Here is a 25,727-nt window from a genome sequence, read left to right on the forward strand (position 1 = left end):
ATACACATGACTGGATGCCATAATTGGCTCCCTTGCTAATACCATGAGCAGGGGCGGGCTGGGCCGGGGGGCAGGGTGGCAATTTCCCCCTAGGCTGCCCTAACAATATACACATAATGGCCGGCGGCCACTGCTCACGTTTTTTTTTTTTTTTTTTTTTTCGGGTCAGGGCAGGGGCTGCCAGCTGAGGCAGAGGGAGGGGCGCGGAAACTCAAGAGGCACTCACACTCACTTATGTAGTGGAGGCCGCTCTGTTCCCGCACCTCCCATCAGTCGCGCTCACACTAATCCACTGACAGTGGAGTGAGAGCCAACCTGACCTGTCAGTTCGTGTGGGGGATTCCCCCCCCTCTCCTCTCCTCTCCTCCTCCGAAGACTGCAGCCTGTGTGAGCGTCCGCCCACTCTGTTCCCTCCCCTGCTTCCTCATTGGTAGAGGGAGGGAGCCCATCAGAGCCTCCAGCAGCTGCAAAGCATCATGGGACATGTAGTCCTAGTGGCCTAATAGCAATTCCTGTGCGCAAAAAATTCCCTAGCCTGACCACAGGAAGAGAACAAACGAGAGGCTGTGGGGGAGCAGACTGTCACCCCATGAGGCTGATCCTATAGACAGAGCACAGATAATGTAAGTTTTTTGGTAAATGTGTTTTTTTTATTTTTTATTAAAAAGAAAAGTCTTACACTATGAAGATTTCTCACTTCTTTCCCATTGTTTCAAGCTGGGAGCTGATATTATTAACCCCTTCATGCCTAAACCTTTTTTGACACTTCTTTACAAGTAAAAAATCTTTTGTTAGAAAATTACTTAGAACCCCCAAGCATTATAGCATTATATATATATATATATATATATATATATATATATATATATATATATATATAATTTTTTTTTTTTTTTTTTTATTTTTTTTTTTTAGCAGAGACCCTAGACTAGAGAATAAAATGGCAATTGTTGCAATATTTTATGTCACACGGTATTTATGTAGCTGTTTTTCAAATACAATTTTTTTTGGAAGAAATACACTTTCATTAATTTACCACTTCAATACCGGCCATTTTCATCCCTTCCTGCCCAGGTCAGTTTTCATTGTGCGGTCATGCAACATTGTACCCAAATAATTTTTTTTCCACAAATAGAGCTTTCTTTTGGTGGTATTTGATCACCTCTGCGGTTTTTATTATTTGCACTTTAAACAAAAAAAGAGTGCCAACTTTAACCACTTCAGCCCCGGACCATTTTACTGGCCAAAGACCAGACCACTTTTTTGCGATTCGGGCACTGCGTCGCTTTAAAGCAGAGGTCCACCCTAAAGTGAACCTTCCGCTCATTGGAATTCTCCCCCCCTCCGGCGCCACAATTGGCACCTTTCAGGGGGGAGGGGGGTGCAGGTACCTGTACAGTACAGGTATCTGCACCCACTTTCGGGATAGCTCTCTGCGGAAAGGGGTGTAGATTACGCCCCTTTCCGAAAGTCCCCCGCTGCCTGCTGGGAAACACACAGATGCCAGAGGCAGCGGGTCCATCCTTATTGCGCAGCGCGACTCGCACATGCGCAGTAGGGAACCGGGAAATGAAGCCGAAAGGCTCCACTTCCTGATTCCCATACCCAAGATGGCGGCGGCAGCACCCGAGAGGCTATCGCGAGATCGGCTTCGGGTGCCGACATCGCGGGCGCGCTGGGCAGGTAAGTGTCATTATTTTAAAAGTCAGCAGCTGCAGTATTTGTAGCTGCTGGCTTTAAAAAAAAAAAAAAAAAAAAAACGCGGACTCCCGGCGAACTCCCTTTTTAACTGACAATTTGGCGGTCGTGCGACGTGGCTCCCAAACAAAATTGATGTCCTTTTTTTCCTACAAATAGAGCTTTCTTTTGGTGGTATTTGATCACCTCTGCGGTTTTTATTTTTTGCGCTATAAACAAAAATAGAGCGACAATTTTGAAAAAAACGCATTATTTTTTACTTTTTGTTATAATAAATATCCCCCAAAAATATATAAAAAAAATAATTTTTCCCTCAGTTTAGGCCGATACGTATTCTTCTACATATTTTTGGTAAAAAAAAATCGCAATAAGCGATTATTGATTTGTTTGTGCAAAAGTTATAGCGTTTACAAAATAGGGGATAGTTTTATGGCATTTTTAGTAATAATTTTTTTTTACTAGTAATGGCGGCGATCAGTGATTTTTATTGTGACTGCGACATTACGGCGGACACATAGGACATTTTTGACACATTTTTGGGACCATTGTCATTTATACAGTAATCACTGCTATACAAATGCAGTGATTCCTGTGTAAATGACACTGGCAGTGAAGGGGTTAATCAGGGGGTGGCAGTGTAGGGGTTAAGTGTTCCTAGGGGTGTGTTACTAACTGGGGGGGGGTCACTGATCTCTGCTCCAATCACATGGAGCAGAGATCAGCATCATTTGTTGCTAGGCAGAACGGGGAGATGCTGTTTACAACAGCATCTCTCTGTTCAGCCGCCCCGTGAGACGATCGCGGGTATGCCCGTGGCGATCGAGTCTGCGGGACCCGCGACCGGACTCACAGGAGTCCCGACCAGATTGGACGTACCTGTACACCAATATGCCTGCCTGTGCCATTGTGCCGACATACATCGGCGTGCGCTGGTCGGGAACTGGTTAAAAAAACACAATATTTTTTACTTTTTGCTATAATATGCCAACTTAAGCCTTAACAGTTTAGGCTACATATTTTTGGTAAAAAAAATTGCGATAACCAGTAATAAGTTATAGGGTCTACAAAATAGGTTATTGATTTATGGAATTTTTATTATTTTTTTCTTTTTACTAGTAATGCTGCAATTTTTATTGTGACTGTGACATTGCGGTGGACAGATCGGACACTTTTGACCCTATTTTGGGATCAGTGACTTTTATACAGCGATCAGTGCTATAAAAATGCACTGATTACTGTATAAATATCACTGGCAGGGAAGGGGTTAACACTAGGGGGCAATCAAGGGGTTAAATGTGTTACCTAGGGAGTGATTCTAACTGTGGGGGAGATGGGACTGACTAGGGAGGAAACCAATCCTATATACTAGGAACATACGATCTGTCTCCTCTCCCCTGACAGGACGTGGATCTGTGTATTTACACACACAGATCCACATTCCTGCTCTGTCATGAGCGATTGCGGGTGCCCGGCAGATATCACAGCAACCGGGTACGTGCATCGGCTCCTCTGTGACATGTACCTCAGTGTACTGCCAGGAAGCCAAGGATGTCCTATGATAAAGAGCACACTGGTGACATCTATCATAGAACCTGGTCCAGGAGGCACGACTTCGTATGACAGAAGCCGCACTGGGTAAACGGGAGATCTCCGCTCTGTGTTATCCAGCAGCTTTTCTCTCTCTAATCCCCATGCACTGAACAGACTGCATTGATGGGCTATGGTGAGGCTGCATTGATGGGCACTGACAAGGCTGAGCTGATGGGCACTGGTGAGGCTGCATTGATGGGCATTGGTGAGGCTGCATTGATGGGCACTGTTGATGGTGAGCTGATTTGTGGATTAATGGGCCACTTGACTAGACTTGCCCCCCAGGCCTAAGGCTGCCAGCCCTCCCCTGACCATGACCCTTCTTTTGCTGGCCACCCAGAAGCCACTACATATAATTTACAAAATAAACATTTGTCCTGGACAGCCAAAGTTGGTTCTGAACTCCTCTTCGGACCAAACCTTTAGCTCTTCCCTATTGGCCATATATGGTCATAACCAAATATGGTCAGTCAACTAGGATTCCCAGCCTTGTGTTTACATCACTGAACTCCATGATTGAAAATGGATATACACCACTGGACTCTGTGATTGACTCCCTTGATGATGCTGTGATCCTTCTTTTACTGCCCATCCAGTCCACCTGCCTAGATAAGGGTCTGGTTGGAATATTAAGGGGAACCTTAATATAGTAGTGGTAGAAATATCACTACTATATATATGACATTTGTCCTGGACAGTCAAAGTTGGTTTTGAACTTGTGTTCAGACTGAACCTTGAGTTCATACCTATCGACCATATATGGTTGTAACCAAATATGGTCAATGACATCAACTAGGATTCCCAGCCCTATGTTTACATCACTGGACACCATTATTGAAAATTGATATACACCACTTGATGCTGGATTTACTCCCTTGATGATGTTGTGATCCTTCTTTTTCTGGCCATCCAGTCCACCTGCCTAGATAAAGGTCTAGTTGAAATATTAAGGGGAACCTTAATATAGTAGTGGAAGAGATACCAAATTTGTCTCCTGGACAGCCAAAGTTGGTTCTGAACTTGCGTTTGGAACCGAACCTTGAGCTCACCCCTATTGACCATATATGGTCAATGACATCAATTAGGATCCCCAGCTCTGTGTTTACATCACTGGACCCTATGATTGACAATGAATATAAACCACTGGATGTTGTGATTGACTCCTTTGATGATGCTGTGATCCTTCCTTTCTTGGCCACCCAGTTCACATGCCTAGATAAGGGTCTTGCTGGAATATTATGGGGAACCCCCACACCGTGTATTAAAATTAATGGGTTTTGTCACTTTATAAAATAGTAGAAAACAGATACATTATATATTAAATTTTTTTGCAGATTGACAACGTATATACATAGCTGGGTATCATGATTGACAATGGTTTTGCATGGGGGGACATCAGTAGCTTTTTTGAGGTGTGAGAAGTTTGAGGACTGCTGTTTTAAAGGCTACTTTAATCATAAATACTATATGTAGAGTGCCACACCCATCAAATTCATTTTGTACTGTTATGACTTTAGTAGAGTGCATTGGGACTTCTATGGATTATAGCACTATGCCCTTTCTATTGTTAAAAACAAAAAAAGCAAAAGTGTTGTTTTATATTGGAAGGGTGTTTTTTTCTGAAATTAGACTATGGTTGTGCCATGTCTAGCTGTGATTTTTTTTTTTAGCAAACATCGAAAACAGAAAAAAAAGTTTCATCTAAAAACACTGAGTGACTCCATCTATATTTTTTAACAGATTTTTAAAGCACCAAAACTTTTGTAGAGAAAAAAAATTACTAAGGAGAAGGTCAACTTTAAGATCAGCGTTTAACTTTTAGCTCCTATAATTCTTTCCTTTTGCCTAAATTATGCACCGATAAAGGTCAGGTTTTGCTAAAAATAAATAAATAATAAAAAAAAGCAATGTAAATGTAAAGTGCAGTGACCCACTCCAGCAGCCAATCAGAACATTTATTTTTATTGGGTGTGCGCTACTGCACTTTCCACATCATCATTGCTCTGCTTTAATGAATCAGCTGCTTTATGTCTCATTCTTCACTATAGAATACATAGCCACCTTATAAATAACATTTCATAATGAAAATAATAATTTGATAACCAAATCAGCCCAATCTATACTAAAAATCTATTAAAAAATGTTACATTTTTGGAATTGTCATCTTTGTGGGAGACGTTATAATGGCATTCTATTAAATGTATGGATTTTGCATCAAATCCCCATACACGTACACAGTTCTGGTGCTTTGTTGTAAAATTGATAGATTTATGCTGAATAGGGTTAGCTGATGAGCTATTTGTTATATTGCTATATGGTATTAGGTGACTACTAGTGTTTTACCTCCTCTAGAAACATTACCAACAGCAACAGAGCATAGTTATACTACAGCCTTCTGCTGGACGCATCAAACCAGATAAGGCCTAAAAGGATTATTCACTTTTGAAAGCCTATTTATTGTGTTTAACGTTTTTGCATTTTTCTTTTAAATGGAAATGTTTACAGTTTTTGCTTTCCATAGAAACAGTTGACCTGATTCTTGACTGAGAGTCAGGCTTTCAGAATATTCCTCTTGAGATCCATGTTACATATCAAAGTCTACCTAGGTTACAATAGAGGTCTAACTAGAGATGTAAAATTTCCAGAAAGTCCTGAGAAAAAAAAAAAAAAATTGACTTTTTTTTGGTTTTTCCAGAAAAAAAAATTCATTTTTGGAAAATTTTAACAAAAAAAATTTCAGTGTGGAGTAGTTGTACAAATTGAAACCATTTTGATTTTCACGTGACATTTTATCTGTAAATTAAGATATTGTATATTTTCTGTGAGTAGTAGTCTGTAACACTTCCTTACTAAGATGCTGCTGGTGAAGAAACACTTTGTGTAGCAGAAGAAAGAGCGTTTCGAGTATGAAAATTGAAATGAGGGAAAAGCTACTCACATTTTCATTTTTGCCAGGATGTGTTTTGTCATCCTTGTAGCATTTGGAAAAGAATATTTCTTCTCACAATATTTGCACATTTCAAATGTTTGCAAAATCTAGATGTTGGTCTCACCATTTTACTGAGAGGGGTTAAGAAAAAAATATTTTCTGACCAGAATATAAGGAAACATTATGCTGTGATAGTGGAGAACATTAATAGGAATCATGTAAATATATATTTACAAACTAATTTGTCAGACACATTTATCCTCTTACCTATCAATTAAGGCATGAGAGGACAGAAACTATCATCTACTGTCCTAACAATCACCCAACTGTAGGAGGTACAAGATGGGGCCCAGAAGCAAACTAAACTGGAGCCTTTCCCCTGCAGTGCTCCCTAGTGGCAAAAATGCATATTTCTCTTGTTTGAAAACTGCATTGAGAAGCAGTGTTGCCTGAACTGTATTCCAGGATTTGCTTGTCTTCAGCTAAGAGAACATGTAATAATTTAAGACTTAACATTAGGTTTCATAAATCTTTTGTTAAGGTCTTCATGTTATATAGTTTGAATACCATGTCATAGATATGGTATTCGAAGGTATACCATATATCATATTCCACATTTCTTTATTATTATTTATTTTTTTTGGAAAAAAAAATGGCTTTGGGGAAAAAAAAATGAATTCCCCCACGTTGTTTTTATTTTTTTCCATGGCCTTCCCATCTCTAAGTCTAACTACACATTTCTCAACCCTTTTAACAGTGAGGAACCTCTGAAACAACTTTCTGGCTCAGGGAACTCTTGCTAATAATTACCATATCTACAGCTCATGATACATCAGAGAGAACAGGGAGCTGTAGATATAAGAATAAATAAAATAATAGGATGTGGGGTACTTTGAGTATTTGACATCCAGGGCTTACAAATTTACTTTCGGGAATAATAATGAAATAATGAAAATAAAGGTAGAAAAAAAAGTAGACAATGAAAAACCTGAATGCCCCCTGATAATGCTGGTTAAGGTTTCCTTAGATGGTGGTCAGGTCAGTGAGGAAAAGACCCTTTACATTGGATGTCTTTGAAGAAGAGACCCTTAGATGTACATTAGTAAGTGATGAAATAACACCTAACACATTGGTTGGTGCAGAAGGGTCCTTTAGATTGGTGGTGAGTGTGGAGAGGAACCCTTATTCCAGTGGTCAGTGAAGGGTCTGTTAGAGTGGTAGTGAGTGACGAAAGAAACCCTTACACCATTGGTTGGTGAAGAAGGGTCCTCTACATTGGTGGGGAGTAAGAGAAGGATCCCTTACACCAGTGGTCAGTGAAGCAGGATCCCTTAGATTGGTAAAGAGTGAAGGTAGAAGCCCTGACATTGGTGGCCAGTGAAGAAGGGTCCCTTAGATTGGTGGTGAGCGAGGAATGGACCCCATACACCTGTGGTCAGTGAAGAAGTTGTCTCTTAGATTGGTGGTGAGCGAGGGAAGACACCCTTACACCAGTGGCCGTTGAAGAAGGGTCCCTTGAATTGGTAATGAGCAAGGGAAGAAACCCTTACACCGGTGGCTGGTCAAGAAGGGTCCCTTAGATTGGTGGGGAGTGAGGGAAGGACCCCTTACATCAGTGATCAGTGACGAAGTTAAATAATAGCATCTTGGATAGGTGGTAGAAGGACCCCCTAACAATGATAGTCAATGGGGGAAGGGCCTCATTACAGTGGAGGTCAGTGGGAGGAATGCTCCTTACAGCCTGGTCAATGGGAAGAATGCCCATTATGGAATTGGTAAAGCGGAAGAATACCCCTTACAGAATTGGTCAATGGGAAGAATACCCCTTACGGTATTGATCAGTGGGAAGAATGCTCCTTATGGTATGGGTCAGTGATAAGAATGCCCCTTATGGTATTGGTCAATGGGAGGAATGCCCCTTATGGTATTGGTCCATGGATAAGAATGTCCCTTATGGTATTGGTTAATGGGAAGAATGCCCCTTATGGTATTGGTCCATGGGAAGAATGCCCCTTACGGTATTAGTCAGTGGGAGGCATGCCCCTTATGGTATTGGTCAGTGGGAAGAATGCCCCTTACGGTATTGGTCAATGGGAGAAATGCCCCTTACAGTATTGGTCCATGGAAAGAATGCCCCTTACGGTATTGGTCAATGGGAAGAATGTTCCTTATGGTATTGGTCAATGGGAAGAACATCCCTTATGGTATTGGTCAAAGGGAGGAATGCCCTTACGGTATTAGTCCACGGGAAGAATGCCCCTTACAGTATCAGTCAATGGGAAGAATGCCTCTTACAATATTGGTCAATGGGAAGAATGCCCCTTAAGGATAGCTAAAAAGATCACTGGTACCAGTGGTCACTTATTTGAGAGGTAGAAATTGCCCGTTGCTTAAGGAACCTTCGGCATCTTTAAGATTCCATTGAACAGGGTTGAGGAAGGCTGGTCTAACTTAAATGATGTCAGGCGGGGAGCATCAGCTTAGGGTTTGTAGCGGGGAAAAGTGACTTTGATTATAGACAAAGAACATGAGATGGACGATTGAAGTATAACAAGGTACACTGTCTTAAAAAAAATATAGAAATATATTCCATACCCTATACCTCAATCAAGAGTCAGGCTGTTTCTATGGAAAAGGTAGCAAAAAGTATATGGTCAATTAGAATCTAAAGGAACAACAAATTATAAAGCTTTCAAAAACAAATTTTTAACTTATGAAAATCTATGAACAATTGATTGACTCTATTACAATTTTTTGCTTGTACTTGTGGGGGGAAATGTAGGTAGGCTGCACTGTCCGCTAACAGCTTAAAATGTATGTAAACAAAACTCAAAAACAAAAACTTCATTTATTGCAGCTTACCAGTCTCCAAATGTGGAGGCTGCATTAGATTTCCTTAAGGCTCCATTATTTTCACCTAGTGATCCTGCCAGTAATGCACTTCCTGTCCCTGGGTTCCCTCACTATAATGCAGCTTCTGAATGCTTTTTATAGTATATTCCCCAGACTAAGGCCGCGTACACACGGGCGGACTGTTCGCCCAACTAAGTTCGTCAGACAATCCGACAAACAGTCCGTTCAAAATTTGCATGAACGGACTTGACCACACACGATGAGCAGACAGTCCGCTGAAAGCTTGCGCGATGACGTGAATGGCACGTACGACGGGACGAGAAATTCAACGTCCAATACACTGCAATGCAACCTTCGCCGTGTAAATCCTTTCTGAGCATGCGCCAAACTTAGTCTGTCGAACAAGCCTACACACGAGCGGACTGTCCGCTGAAACCAAGTTTGGACGGACTGTCTTACGGAAATTCCGAAAGACTTTGTTCGTCAGACTGTCCGCTGAAACTGTCCGCTGAAGCCCACACACGAGCGGACTGTCCGCTGAAACACTGTTCAGCGGACTAAGTTGGGCGAACAGTCCGCCCGTGTGTACGCGGTCTAAGGGAACACGTGATAGAACGGTTTATGGTTTACACTTTAAGCTGTTGGTAGCTCCTGCCCAATGACTAGAAGACCTCCAAATAGCATAAGTAGACTCACTGAAATAGACACACATAGATGTCACTAAAAAATAACAGGCAGCCTTGAAAACTACAATCATAATACGTATCAGTCTCTCTGCCGGTGAACAGAATCTTCATTCTGGAAGGTTTGGTAGAATCTTCAACATGCAATACTTCAAGGTGTGTCCTGAGTCTCCTATAGCCCCCTGTGGATCCACCCATCGACCACTGGATCATAAGCAGGGCTTTTTTTTTCAGCAGGGTCTTTTGATCCTTGGGATCTATTGTCACTGAGTGAAGGGGGTGCATTTGTTGCTGGGGAAGGCTATTGTTGCTGGGAGGTGATATATGTTTTGCTGGGGAGATCTTTTGTTGCTAGGGGGACAGTTGTTGCTGGCTGGTCTATTGATGCTGGCTGCTGGGAGAGGAGATCTACTGTATTGTTACTGGCAGGGGTTTATTACTGCTGGGCAGATCTATTGTTGGGGGATCCTCTTATTGCTAGTGAGGGGTGCTATTGTTGCTGGTGGGGGATCATATAGTTGCTAGGAGGGATCTACTGTTGCTGGCTTCTGAAGGGTCTATTAATGCTGGCTGCTGCATTGCTACTGGTGGGGGGCTTACTGCTGCTGGGGAGGTCTACTTTTGTTGAAGGGATCTGTTGTTATTGGTGGGGGATCCTATTGTTGCTAGATCTGCTGTTGAAGCAGGAGTCTTTTGTTGCTGGCTTCTGGAGGGTCTATTGATGTTGGCTGACAGGAGATCTTCTGTATTGCTTCTAACAGATTTTTTTTTTTGCTGCTGCTGAAGAGATCTATTGTTGTTGGGGGAAGCTCTTGTAATTGGTCAGGGATTCATTTGTTGCTGTCAGGGGTCCTATTATTGCTGGCGGGGGGGATCCTATTGTTGCTAGAGGGCCAATTGTTGTTGGAAGGGATCTACTGTTGAGGGAGGAGTCTATTGTTGCTGACTTCTGGAGGTTATATTGATGCTGGCTGCTGGGAGATCTACTGTATTGTTACTGGCAGGTGTTTTTTTGCTGCTAGTGAGAGCTATTGGTGTTGGGGGGAAGTCTAATGTTGGTGGGAGATCCTATTATTGCTTGTGGGGGAGTCTATTGTTGCTGGTGGGGGATCCCATTGTTGCTAGGGGGGTCAACTGTTGCTGGGAGGGATCTACTGTCGAGGAAGAGGTCTTCTGAAGGGTTTGCTGGCTGCTAGGAGATCTAATGTATTGTTATATTGGGGGTCTACTGTTGCTGGAGGTGTATTTTGTTGCTCAAGGGATCTACTATTGTTGCTTTGGGGATCTATCGTTGCTGAGGACGGATCTATTGTTGCTGCAGGAAGGTCTCCTATTGTTACTAGGGGGTATATTGATGCTTGTGGGGGATCCTATTGTTCCTTTGAGGGATCGCATTGTTGCTAGAGTGGGTCAATGGTTGCTGGGAGGGGTCTACTGTTGAGGGAGGGCTCTATAGTTGCTGATGGGGAGATCTACTTATTGTTACATCAGGGGTCAATTTTTGTTGTGTGGGAGGGGTACTTTATTGCTGGGGGTCTATTCTTTCAAGGGGGGGTATTTTGTTGCTGAGGGGTCTACTATTGTTGGTGAGGAGGCCTTTGCTCTTGGGGGGAATTTATTGTTGTGGATAGGTGCTGGTTATGAGGAATGACTTGAAAGGGGGGGGGGGGGGGTACTGGAACCTCTTCTCTGACAAAAGAAAAGCCCTGATCATAATTATACTTGATGTAGCAGTCAGATGGTGAGGGAAGCAAGGATCCCATTCACCAATGGTGGGCCTGGCAAGCATTATGATTGGATTTTAAAGGCTTCCTATTTTTTTTAATAACCATGAATCTCTAGTTCCTTCACATCCTCAAAAATCCCTTTCAGTTTCCAACTTCAATACATTTGCCTTTGCTCCAGAAAGGGAAAACACTAGCAGGCGGATGGAACCAGCTCAGTTAGGCTCGTGTTAGTCTTTTTAAAATACCTTTGATTAACAGTTTAGCAGAAGATACGAGAGAGCCAGCTCTGAAGGTGACAACGCCAGAGTCATTGGTCCCCAGGTTTTTTAGCGTTAAGGTGTGGACAGTGCCTCCGTGCACCGAGATCTCATTCACGGGGCTGTTCTGGAGGGGCGAGCCGTCCAGCCACCACTGAACATTCCGCACGTACGGACTGGACAGCTCGCAGGAGAAAACAGCCGTCTCCCCCGCAAAGACATCTGTGTTCTTTAAAGTGGAAACTAGGTCTACGTTACTCTCTGGTGACGGGTTCGAAGATTAGAAGAAAAAACATCAAACAATGGTAAAAACAGGATGCTCGTTAAAAAACAAACAAAACAAAAAAAACACCTTAGTTTACCAAAATTGCAATGGTTAAAAATGTATATAATCTATAAATGTATATATCCTCAAAGGAAAGACATTATTACTACAGGTATAAACAATACAAAACTAATGTTTTATATACATTTATATAAATTGAATTGCACAATGGAGCACTGATTCTTCTTGTAGGCAAGTAAAACAAGCCCAAGTGTTTAAAGACCAACTGTGAAGCATGCTGAGAAGCCACAGAAATCTAGCAACATGTTCAAAAATCACAGGAAATATAGCATGCAGTAGTCAACCCCTTTATAATTGTAACCGCAAAGGGAAGGAGCATTGAGAATGAATTGCTCCACATTACCTGTAGCTACAAAGGTCAGTGAGAGGCTTGTTTTTGAAAGTATAACTAAAGGCAAAACTATATATTTTTTTAGTTTTGGAAAGAATGGAGAGGGATTAGAGCCCCTGTTACATTTTGTGTCCACTTTAGGAGATCCCCCCTCTCTATTTGTCCTAAATATTGTTATCATTAAAGTAGAAGCACAGCCAAATCTTATTTGGCTGTACTTCTCTTATGGCTCACAGGAGTCCAGTACATTCTGCACTCCTGTGACCCATTTTCAGCAAACAGTGGTCTGAAGCCCGCCGTCAACTGATGTCACATAGCTGGTCCAGACTCTGGAAAAATCGGGGCCATATGGTCAAGATGCGGCCACATGCCTGGACCGACACCTGGCTCAGCCTCTCGGCGAGCTGCTGTTCCCATTTAGATCACAACTCCCCACTGTAGTGTCATCTGCACTGTCCTGTGCCCCCTCATAGCAGTGTCCTCTGTCCCCTTCACACAACACCACTGTAGTTTCTTCTGCCCCCCCCCCACCCAAGCAATGTCCTCTGTCCCCTTTACACCCTCCCCACTACTGTCGTGTCCTCTGCCCCAAAGCAATATCCTCTGTCCCCCTCACCCCCTCCCCCCCACTGTAGTGACCTCAGCCCCCCAATGCGGTGTCATCATCTGTCACCTCTCACCCCCCACTGTAGTATTCCCTTCACACAAGGGGGGTTTGTGCAGGGCTGTGTTCCCGATTGACCCGACGGCTGCCCATGATCAATCACGATCAATGGCTTGCCGACCCCTGCACTAAAGAAGCTGCAGCATCCAAAACTTCTGGGTGTGTCAGATTCCTAGTTCTGCACTTGCATTCTGCAGTTCAACCCGTTAGCTCCTTTATCACTACTGTACCCAACAGTGGCCAACAGTGGAACCAAAGCAATGGAGGAGAATTTACTAAATATTATTGGAATAAATGTCTTACAGAGGACCTCTTACTGTTCTATAGAGTACATAGTGTCTGTCCTCATGTTCTCCTTGGCTTTTGGTGTGATAAAGGACACTTGGGGATTATACTATGAAAGTTTTATGTAGCAAATAAAATCATGCGATCACAAAAAAATTTAACAAAAGCTTTGTCTCACTGAAAGTACATCAAGCACCCCCCCCCCCATCCCCTTCCTAACATTGTTTACCTTGTACGAAGATGGAGGCAACAGTCTGGGCAGAATTCGTGCTGCAGGTGTATTGGCCGCAATCTTCCAGGTCCACGTTATGGATCACTAATTCAACTAAAGTCCCGCTTTGCCTCATCTCATACTTATCACTGGGCTGTAGTACCAGCGCTCCTTTCCGCCACTCTACGGGGGCACCATCTTTGGAGACCTGGCACTCTAACATCGCCATTCCGCCTTCCTCCGGTTCGATATTACATAGCTCTTGTGTGAAAACTACAGGGAGGGCTGAAACACATCATCCACAGTGAACAGAGAGGACTCATTAATGAAACATAACAGACAGTAGGGATGGCCGATGCCTCAGGTGCCACAGGGTAAGGGGCAGCAAAAGGCTGAAAAAATGTGAATGTTAACTTTATTTCATTATAACATAAAAAGAATTTCCAATTGAGGTAAACCTAATTTTAATGGCCAGTATGATATTTTCATTTTACCATGCAGTCAATCCTTATTTTATCCTAAATGGTTTCATTATCCAAGCAGACATTTCTTTTTCTAGAATGATTTATTTAAAGAAGAATTCCAGATATGGATATTTTTACATAGTTACATTGTTCCAGCTTGGACCAACTATGTATATACCATACCTGAGGGACCCTTCTAGAAGCTGGAAATCACTGTAGTGAACACCTCTAGTATAGTGCTACTACACCTCTACTACACCACTACTACACCTCTACTACACCCCTTTAACACCCCTACTGTCAGAAAGCTAATACTAGTGCTCATTCTCATGCAGCTAATGCTCATCCCCGTGCAGCTACAGCTGATTCCCGTGCAGCTGATGCAGCACACAGACGAGCTCAGGCTAATATCCAGTGTGCACTGACACATAGGCGCATTTCTATGCCTTAGTGCACACCGGCCTGTACATCCACATGCATTAGTGCCAAGCTGCCTATTTAAAGGAGAACCTGGTGTGTGCTAATCACTGGATGTTCTTCAGCTTTCCCATGACCCGTGTTCCTGCTTGCTGACTGATCTTGCTGATCCCGGCTCGTTCCTGCCCCCTTGCTCTGTGAGTTCTGGATACTGACCTTTGCTTGCTTCTGACTATTATCTGCCTGCTTCCCTGGTACTGACCTCAGCTTGCTACTAGACCTTGCTCTGCCTGATTCCCTGGTACTGACCTCAGCCTGCTACTGAACCTAGCTCTGCCTGCTCCCTGTCCATGCTGCTGCCTCACCATACACAACCCTGGCTCACCTTGACTACATCTCTGTCCGTGGAAATCACCTGCTACTTAGCTACCAGCACTTGTGCTTCTTTGAGCCTTGTACCTCTGTCACCACATTCAGGGGTGCTTGGACCAGAGCCACAAGAGAAGTCCTCTCGTCAACTTGGCCTCCAACCAAGGTACTACTACTACACTATTACTACATGAATACTACACCACTACTACAGTGATCTCTACCAACTTCTGGATCCTGTGCAGAGTGGCTGCCCTGCTGAAAATAGGAGGTTGGCAGTTCGGCATGGGGACCATTCAGAGATCACTTTGCATCTTCTGAAAGGATGCAAACTATTCTTTGATTGGATAAGATGGAGAGCCTGTTGTCACTGCCCCCACCTCTCCACCTTGTCCAATCATTCATTGAGAAAATGCAAAATGACCTCTGAATGGTGCCCATGTCGAATGGGCAGCTTCCCATGTTTATGATGCAGCAGGGCGGCCGCTTAAGCTAGGAGCTAGCCAGGCCAATATAACCACATAAAAATGCCATACCTGGAATTCTTACTTAAAACCCAACTGAGCTTTAAGTTTTAATCAGCTAAATACATTCCAAGAGAATCAAAACAAAAGTTATGCAGTCTAACACTTTGGACTTTGCAGTTGGAAATTGCAGCTAAAGGGGGTGTGTTTGGGGGGGGGGGATCGGTAATCCCTCAACCTCATATATGAACGAGCTTTATGTGTCATTGAAATGAGGCATATGCACCGCCAGGGTGGATAACCCACAAGAGTATTCTTTGACTTTAAGGACAACCTACCTTAACAGACCCAAGGCTAGAGATCCCTTCCAATGCCTGCCTTAAACTCTATCATTTTGCTTATGTACCACCCTCTGGTGTGCTACTAGTGTCAAAGTAGGTAAAAGCATATCATGACTCATGTTTAAACCCTGTAGGTCTGTAATTGGGTCAGGGTTACTAGAGTTCAGGACAGCATGACTCAAACAGGCAGTCCCCTGGTTCCCCCCCTGGTTCTGGAATGTTGGAGAATGTTCTGGAAGCTATAGGGGCAGAGGATAGTAGGATTGTCCTGCATATTTAGGGGCACTTAGCCAATCCCTAGGAGGTGGCCTAGCACGGGACTAAGTGAGCCCTTAAATTGACACGAGTCATGCTGCCCCCTATCCTCTCCCTTGGTGAGTCCTGGTTGGGGACCAGGCTTCCAAACCCCCTTATTTCATGCTGGACAGGGAGACGGGTGGAAGATGGAGATGCAGTGCTGAGAAGGTGGTCGTGGCCCTTGAGGTGAACCCCCTAGTATGAGTGGGTGCTCTGCCTCGGGCTGGGGTTTAGGTGGCTGGCCTGGAAGGATGCTACCACAGGAGAAGTTAGAAGGAGGCTTTCCTGAGAGGCAGCGAGAGCAAGGAGTGGACAGCATGAGTACTACAGCACAATGCAAGGACTTACAAGGGGAGAGACTGCCACATATAGCAGGTCTCTCTTGAACATAGTGGTGTGCTCAAGTCTTCTATAGCCTTTCCCTGGGAGGTCTCCAGAGTGTCAGTCGGGTGGACTGGTAAGGAAAAGTAGCCAGATGGGCTTGTGAAGATGCAGCTAGGTGGACTGACATTTCCTGCAGTGGTAGAGCTGGGGCCAGTATCTACAGGGGAGTTGGAGGTATTCCAGGATGCAGATCACAACACATTGTGTTACTTTCTAGAGGGACTGAGAGTTCCTAGCCTGTAAGGGGCTGTTGCTGATCTAACAGAGACTGTTAGCCTGTACAGAGAGATCAGTCGGCGTTGTGCAGTATATTGACAGGGAAATTGCATATTTCATATTCCTTATTAAGGTTGGCCTCATAAATATCTAAATAAACCCTCTAATATCCTGGTTATTCTGGTTACCTTGGATGACTCATCTTATTGGAATGTGAACTGCCTATATGGACAACCCAGCTCCTTCTCCTTTAAAAATTTGCCATTTTCCTTTTTAAGGTAATTTTGCTCTGAAGGTGGGCTTGACCATTTCCTACACACAAGACATATATACCCTAGCTAGAACTTGTAGGGTTAGTCTCACACCAGAGCTTGCAACCATGCAAGCGTCTGACCCGATCATCTGGCCATGCTGCATGTGCAGGGGGACTCCATGGTGAAACAGCATCTTTAGTTAAGTATTCTTGTTATATTTTATTTATCTTTATCTGTATCTATCTTTAACTTTAATAAATGTTATACTAGTATTTGTGTGATCTCTCTTAGCACATATCGAATAAAAACCCTAAAAGAACTTAAACTATCACATAACCATGATACAACATATATATATGGCGGACGTTGTCCCTGGTTTTGTGACTTTTAAGTTGGGCATCACATAATTCCTATCCCCATCCAAGTTGTTATCCCCCCCCCCCCCCCATAAAACAACAAAACAAAGCTCAAGGACTATTTACTCCGTCTGGATGAAAACTGAAAATGTTATGTGCCTGGCTATGCAGCAGTGGTAAACAGTGCTACACTTTTTTCTTTCTTACTTCTGTTATAATTGTTAATATTTTTGTGTTAATGTCTCCCCTGTATTAAGTTTTTTTATGTTTGTCCCACCTATGTGGCCGATCTCTGGTCTTGTTGTAACCTAAAATCTTTATTCTATAAAAAAAGATCAAAACCCACAGCCTGAGCAGATAAGCCTGTCCATTGTCAGCATGCTGCAGAGAAGAACCCTTACCCTCTATATGGAAGCAGTGGTCTCTCTTCAGAATTTCACCCCACTCTCAGCAAAGTCAGACTTCTAGCACTGCAACCAGCAAACCTGATGCTCCCTGCTCATTGGAGAGGTCTGGCTCTGGTTCAGCAGAGGGAATGCTGGATCTCTACAGAGAGACCATTACTTTCATGCAGAAAGCCAGCATCCTTCTCTGCAGCATGCTGGCTTCTGCTTTCTAAAGGAACTGTAAGGCTTTGCACCAGTGCTTGGTGTCACCTGGTGTGGTAAAATATGGTGTCACTCCCCCCCCCTCCACCAACTATAGTCACCCCTCTGTACAAACCCCCCTCCACTAAGTATAGAACCCCCTCCACCAGCACAGACTCCCCTCCACTTATTGTAGTCCTCCCTCAGTACAGACCCCCTCAGGACAAACCACCCTCCTTCATCAGTACAGAACCCCCTCAATAAAACCACTCCCCTCCATAAGTACAGACCCCTCCATCTGTATAGACCCCCCCTCAATACAAACACCCCCCCTCCATCAGTATAGACCCCCTCAGGACAAACCATCCCCCTTCATCAGTACAGACCCCCCTCAGGACAAACCACCCTCCTTCATCAGTACAGACCCCCCTCAATAAAACCACTCCCCTCCATCAGTACAGACCCCCCTCCATCTGTATAGACCCCCCTCAATACAAACAACCCCCCTCCATCAGTATAGACCCCCTCAGGACAAACCACCCCCCTTCATCAGTACAGACCCCCTCAATAAAACCACTCCCCTCCATCAGTACAGACCCCCCTCCATCTGTATAGACCCCCCCCCCCTCAATACAAACAACCCACCTCCATCAGTACAGACCCCCCTCAGGACAAACCACCCCCTTTCATCAGTACAGACCCCCCTAAATACAAACCACCTCCCTCCATCAGTACAGACCCTCCTAAGGACAAACCACCCCCTTTCATCATTACAGACCCCCCTCAATATAAAACCCCCCCTCCATCAGTACAGACCCCCCCCAGGACAAACCCCCTTCCTTCATCAGTACAGACCCCCCTCAATAAAAAAAACACCGCCTCCATCTGTACAGACCCCCCCTCAATTCAAGCCCCCCCTTCCATCAGTACAGACCCCCCTCAGGACAAACCACCCCCCTCCATCTGTACAGACCCCATCTCCCCTTATGCACCTGGAATGTGTTTAGCTGATTTAAACTGAAAGTTTATTCAGGCTATAGGAAAAGGAAGACTATCACCTGTGGAAAATGTGAAAAAAAATCCTGACTTATTTTTCTGACTTTAGCAAATAACAGAAACAGTTTTATTATAGCAGGATGTATTTGCACACTAGAGCTTCTCTGTTAGTAACATATATTAAAAAAATGATATTTTTTTTACTTTGCTGGAGAAGTAGTCATTGACATTAAAGTGGCTGCAGGGGCTTGCCCCTCCTTACCTTTCACTTGCAGCTTGCTTGAGGTTTTCTCGCTGCCTGCGCTGCAGCTGTATTCGCCTGCGTCCTCCAGAAGGACGTCCTTAATGCGCAGACTGTGAACCGATCCTTTTACAGTGACCTCGTATTTTCCGCCATGTTTGATCACCAGTGATCCTTTCCTCCACTCCACCGCCACGTTGGGCTTGGAGAGCTCGCAGTTCAGCGTCACGCTTCCCTTCTCTTCTGCCTCAGTTGGCTGCAGGGGCTTTGTAAATTTCAGCACCACCGCTGGGGTTTTAATAATAAAAAAAAAAAGGTAAAAGGTCAATAGGGTTCTCTGAGCAAATAAAAAAAAACAACTAATTTAATCACTTGGCCTCTGGACCGGGCCATTTTATTTTGCTATACGGCACTGTATATACAGTATCTCACAAAAGTGAGTACACGACTCATTTCATGTGACAACACTGAAGAAATTACACTTTGCTACAATTTGCTGTCCCCTCAAAATAACTCAACACACAGCCATTAATGTCTAAACCACCTGTACACCCCTAAGTGAAAATGTCCAAATTGGGCTCAATTAGCCATTTTTCCTCCCCGGTGTCATGTGACTCATTAGTGTTACAAGGTCTCAGGTGTGAAAGGGGAGCAGGTGTGTTAAATTTGGGGTTATCTTTAGATATTTACAAATCCATATCACCCCCTCCTATAAAACTCAATTTCAGGCAAATTATCCACCATTATTTACCAACATCAAAAATGTACTAAAACTATGCTCAACGTATTATATTTAGGGAAGAATAGTCGCTACAAAAATGGTTATTTTACACAAAATATTATTTTTCTTCAGAGCTCTCACCCTTTTAATCCCTAAAAACACCCTAGATTCACTCCAAAGAGAAATCAATAAATAAACCCAGATTTAGCTACTCTCTAATGTTCAGACCTCAATCTAATGGAGGGTTAAGCATTCCTAATCAATGGTTACTGTATATACTTGAGTATAGGCTGAGGCACCTAATTTTACCACAAAAAACTGGGAAAATGTATTGACTCGAGTATAAGCCTAGGGTGGGAAATGCAGCAGCTACTGGGTAAACAATGCCCATCTGCAGTCTCACTGTGCCCATCTGCATCCTCACTGTGCCCATTTGCAGCCTCACTGTGCCCATCTGCAGCCTCACTGCTGTACCCACCTGTATCATCAGGGCCCATCTGCAGCCCCACTTTGCCCATCTGCAGCCCCACTGTGCCCATCTGAAGCCTCACTGTGCCCATTTGCAGCCTCACTGTGCCCATCTGCAGCCTCACTGTGCCCATCTGCAGCCTTACTGTGCCCATCTGCAGCTGTACCTTTGATAACTAAAACAGCGGGTGTCTCCTGCTGTGCCATGTAGTCTGTTCGGCCGTCCATTGTAACAAAGCCCCGCTCCTCCTCGTCCATGATAGATGGAACACTGATACAGTTTCCCAGCATTGTATCAGTGTTCCATCTATAACCGACCAGGAGGAGGCGGGGCTTTGTTACAATGGACGGCCGCCGAATAGACTGCATGACACAGCGGGAGACACCCGTTGTTTTCGTTATCAAAGGTAAAGCTCCGGATGGGCACAGTGAGGCTGCACCCTCACTCGAGACCCTCACTCGAGTATAATCCGAAGGGGGGGGGGGGGTTCAGCCTAAAAAATTTGCTGAAAAACTCAGCTTATACTCGAGTATATACGGCATATTATCTTTCATCGAGATTCACTCAACTGGCACAATGGTTATGCTTCAGCTACACAAACCCCTGGCTTTTATTTGAAGAACAATCAGTACTTCCATACCATTTACCAGGCCTACGTTGGTCCAGGTCTGTCTTACCGCGGTAGTAACCCACTCTATACAATTATGGAACCGACACAAAGACAAGTTTAACATGGCTTCCATCACCCCTCCCTTAGCATCCTTCCTGGGAGACCCCTACTATACGGAAATCCCACAAACAAACGAATTTAAGATCATTTACCCAAAATAACCAATTTCGCTCTTTTACAGACCTACAAACAGAATATAGCCCCCCCCACCATCAGAACAAATGAACTCTACAAAAGTCAGACAATTCTATCAAAAATATTATTCTCTCACTATTCATACTCCCTTTTCACAATTTGAACAAATATGCTTATCTTCCCCAAAGAATAGAGGATTGATTTCTATAATTTACAAAAGTCCCAATGAATTCTGCATGCCAGAAAAATCCCAACCTATGCTCCAATGGGAGACCGACGTGGACCCCATCTTTTACACCTGAACAATGGGATGCTATGATCAGGAACTTACAAAAATGCACCAGAACAACCTCCATTCACAGGACTCTATTGCCACTATTATACAACCTGCACCAGATGCAACTTCTAATTGGGGATCACTTTATCACTGACGTCTTTTGCACTCCTTCTGCCTCAGTGCAACCGTGGATATGAGGCCTCAGCTCTCTGGAGATGTTTTGCTATCCGGGGTATCCCAGCCATCAAATACCACCTTTTCACACATCCAACTTTTTTGTAGGCAAGAGTGTTTGGAAAATATTTCCTCATCTGCCTCCCCCCCTAATCCCCCCTCTGTGCCAACTTCTGTTCACTCTGCGATTTCTTTCAATATAGATCGATACATATTGCTACTGCTCCTGATGAGTGGATATCTCCATGAAACGCGTAGAGCCCCAGCCTTATGCTAAACCATTGCAATCACGTGATTTTGAGATCGATTATTATGGATTTTATAGTCACCACTAACCCAATTGTATCAATGACGTTTTATGAAACCGCGCTGTTCAGGACCCCCGTGAGTCCGGTCGCGGGACCCGCGGACTCGATCGCCGCGGGCATCCCCGCGATCGTCTCACGGAGCGGCCGAATGGAGGAAATGCTGTGTAAACAACATTTCTCCATTCTGCCTAGCAACTAGTGACGCTGATCTCTGCTCCATGTGATTGAAGCAGAGATCAGTGTTCACTAAATGAAAGCCCAACCCCCCCACAGTTAGTAACACACCCCTAGGAACACTTAACCCCTACACTGCCACCCACTGGTTAACCCTTTCACTGCCAGTGTCATTTATACAGGAATCACTGCATTTATATAGCAGTGATTACTGTATAAATGGCAATGGTCCCAAAAATGTGTCAAAAATGTCCGATGGGTCCCCCACAATGTCGCAGTCACAATAAAAATCGCTGATCGCTGCCATTACTAGTAAAAAAAAAATAATAAAAAATTATTAATAAAAATGCTATTAAACTATCCCTATTTTGTAAACGCTATAACTATTGCGCAAACCAATCAATAATCGCTTATTGCGATTTTTTTTACCAAAAATATGTAGAAGAATACGTATCGGCCTAAACTGAGGGAAAAAAATGTTTTTTTATATATTTTTGGGGGATATTTATTATAACAAAAAGTAAAAAATAATGCGTTTTTTTCAAAATTGTCGCTCTATTTTTGGTTATAGCGCAAAAAATAAAAACCGCAGGGGTGATCAAATACCACCAAAAGAAAGCTCTATTTTTGGGAAAAAAAGGATGTCAATTTTGTTTGGGAGCCACGTCGCAAGACCGCGCAATTGTCAGTTAAAGCGACGCAGTGCCGAATCGCAAAAAGGGGTCTGGTCTTTGACCAGCAAATTGGTCCGGTCTGCAAGTGGTTAAAGACTGGCTTTGCTGACATCCCTTCTGGCTCCAGATCCTACTTGCTGTTCCTCTACTTTGATCCCTGACTTCTGGCTTGGCTGACTATCCATTCTGGTTACTGAACTTTGGCTATGTTTTGACTACGTTTGTTCTTTTTACTTTTATTATTAAACAAGTGTGATTTAACTGTACTTCTGTCTTGGTCTGATTTCATGGTTTCTGACACCCACTTTTACACCAGCTATGTGATGTCATCATGGAGGAGTGGAAGAGGACTCCAGTGGCAACCTGTGAAGCTCTGGTCAACTCCATGCCCAAGAGAGTTAAGGCTGCGCTGGAAAAAAATGGTGGCCACAGAAAATATTGACACTTTAGGCCCAATTTGGACATTTTCACTTAGGGATACTGTATATATTTTTTTGTTATAAAACATATCCAATAAAATCTAATTTCTTCATAAATTGAGTCCAAATTGTATTCTACTAAATGTCTCTGTTAAAATAAAATCCCAATAAGTGTATATTAATTGGTTTGTGTGAAAGTTCTGGTGTCTACAAACTATGGTATATATACTGGAACTTACGCAGCTACAGACGCTATACTGATAATGGTGGTGATCAGCGACTTACTGTATAGTGGGACTGTGATAGGGTGGAAATCTGGCACTAACAGACACTATCCGGGAGGGTCAATAACTGACACTGACGTCGCTAGTGACACTAAGCCCCCTTTTAACGTTTGTGCGACTTGCCCTGCAACTTGGGACTGCAAAGTTGCATGACAAGTCATACCCCATGATTTCCAATGAGTACCATTCATATCTGTGCGACTTCAAGTCACACCAAATTCAAAGTAGTCCCTGCGCTACTTTGGTCCGACTTTGATGCGATTTGAGGTCCATAGACCTTAAGTTCACACAGGCATTCCCTGAAATCACGTCAAAATCGCAGCCATGATATTGCTTCAAAATGACGCGACTTTGAAGTCGCAGCAGTATGAAAGGGGCCTAATACAGATATCAGTGATAATACTGTACACTATCACTGTACTAATGACACTGGCTCAGAAGGGGTTAACATCTCGGGTTATCAAGGCTTTAAATATGTGCCTAACAATGTGTAATGTGTGCTGTTTGTGAAATGTGTGCGTGATTGGACAAAGCACAATTTTGTCAGCAGGTCCCAGCCAATGATTTATGACTGAGACCTGCTGATTGACTGTATCCAATGACAACACAGATTTCTGTGTTTACAAACAGGCAGGGCTCTTTACAAAGAAACAGCCAGACCGCTGATCTGTGTAAAGAGCCCTGTGTGTTTGTAAACACAGGGATCTGTGCCGTAATTGGATACAGCCAATCAGCGGGTCTCAGCCATAAATCATTGGCTGGGACCTGCTGGCAAAATTGTGCCGTGTCCAATCACGTGCAAACCCAGGGGAGCCCCACCAATGTACAGGTATATAATCTGGCGGGGTTGCTCGCATAAGTGATTTAAATACAGCTAATATAAGTACTTCAAATAGGTTTTCATATTAGCTTCCTGTATTCACTTGAGACAGAAGGAGGCAGGTCTGATGTGTAAGCTAATTGTAATGTGTAACTGTTGCATAGTATAGTGCTGGGTCCAACCTGGAGCTCATCAGGTTTGGGTGTAACTACCTATTATAAATATATAAAAGAAGGACACCATGGAAAGTAAATGTGACCATGCATCCTTGTTCATTAGTAATATTCATGGTCATTGAAGTTCCGCCGCCCACAAACTTCTCAGGGAACACAAAACTCCATGGTGCCTGTAGGCAGGTGCAGTCTATTTTCTTCCCTGCAGGTGGCGCTCAACCACAGAGAGAAAGTCAAGAGGAACATGGTTCCTCTATCATTTCCTGGGTCACTGGGGCAGTGATCTGGTTGGATGCTGACAGCCCATGTGACTCTGGTGGCCATCTTGAGTTGGGCAGAGTCTATTTAAGACCCTGGCTCCTGGGTTTTGGGTCCATTTAGCATCTAGGTAGCGTAGGGGCATAAATAGCGGCAAGGAAAAGGTTACAGATGATTAGGGAAAGCTTCGGGATCTGCCACTCTTCCTGGAAACCTCACCGCTTGGCCATGGACCGGCCAGGTCGCATTCCGCCCCTCAAGACAGATGCCTTCAGTACAGCTGAGATCTGCTTTGCTACAATCTGCTGTGTGTTCCTGATCGGGCTGCCTTCTGCCGGGATTGTTGTGTACTGTTTTCCTCTGACTGCAATACAAGTTCTTTCTATTGCATCTGGACTGAGTGTGTGTTATTGCCGCCGCCACGCTGCACCCACCCACAGGCCTGTAGCCTGTTTCTGCCTCAATAGGAAAAAATAAAAAGTCCTTCTCAACCTTTCCTTATTTACCTTTAACTTCTAGTTTTGCTTCGGTACTGTTCTGGCCAACCCTGAAGCTGACCAATCCGGCGTCTTCCGGAGTGACCTTCCTCAGGGTGAGGGTGTGGATCTTTCCCTTGTGCACAGAAATCTCGTTCATCTCGTTGTTCTGCAGTGGAACTCCAGCCAGAGACCATTGAACATTGGGAGCGTTATCCTTCGACACCTTACACTTGAAGATGGCGTCTTCTCCCTCCTCTACTGACACGTTCTGTAGCTGGTCCACTATATACGGTTCTGGTTCTGAAACAAAATAAAGTGCGTAAGTTGTTGTTCTCACCTTGCTTCTCAGCATGTGATGATGATGGTGTTCCAACAAATCGACCTAAAACAGCCTTTCTTAACCTTTTCAAACCAGAGAAACCCTCGAAATACATTTTTTAGGTCCTGAGGAACCCTTGCTAAAAATGAGTATACTTACACCGCCTGGCCTTTTTTCTTCAATCACTCTTTTATGTTTGTAAATCTTTGGTGGTTTATGCTGTGACCATCTTGAAAGTGCTGAAGATATTGTTGAGGGCCCTGTTTACTTCTAGTGGTGCATAAACACACGTGCGTCAATGTGTCTTATGTTGCCTGTTAATGTGGGTTGGGTTAAGGCAGCCCAAATAAATCAATAGACTTCCAATGAACCAAAACTTCCTAAAAATCTCGCTCGGGAATACAGGACTTGAC

General features: G+C 43.8%; 1 protein-coding gene across 20 annotated transcripts in view; it reads right to left on the minus strand.

Annotated features, from left to right (window-relative positions):
• OBSCN (obscurin, cytoskeletal calmodulin and titin-interacting RhoGEF) overlaps positions 1-25,727 on the minus strand; it is a 705,115-nt gene that overhangs the window by 350,996 nt on the left and 328,392 nt on the right. For 18 of the 20 annotated variants that reach the window (XM_077490633.1, XM_077490622.1, XM_077490628.1 and 15 more), the window contains 4 exons: positions 25,023-25,295; positions 18,982-19,248; positions 13,593-13,859; positions 11,726-11,998 (listed from right to left, as the gene is read on the minus strand). In XM_077490633.1, the coding sequence (XP_077346759.1) occupies positions 11,726-11,998; positions 13,593-13,859; positions 18,982-19,248; positions 25,023-25,295 (1,080 nt within the window). The remainder of the gene's footprint in view (positions 1-11,725; positions 11,999-13,592; positions 13,860-18,981; positions 19,249-25,022; positions 25,296-25,727) is intronic. The other 2 variants (XM_077490632.1, XM_077490627.1) reach the window with 1 other exon arrangement.

This window comes from Lithobates pipiens, unplaced genomic scaffold, assembly GCF_037356315.1.
Source record: "Lithobates pipiens isolate NorthernLeopardFrog02 unplaced genomic scaffold, aLitPip1_a1.2 Scaffold_19, whole genome shotgun sequence".
Taxonomy (NCBI): Eukaryota; Metazoa; Chordata; class Amphibia; order Anura; family Ranidae; genus Lithobates; species Lithobates pipiens.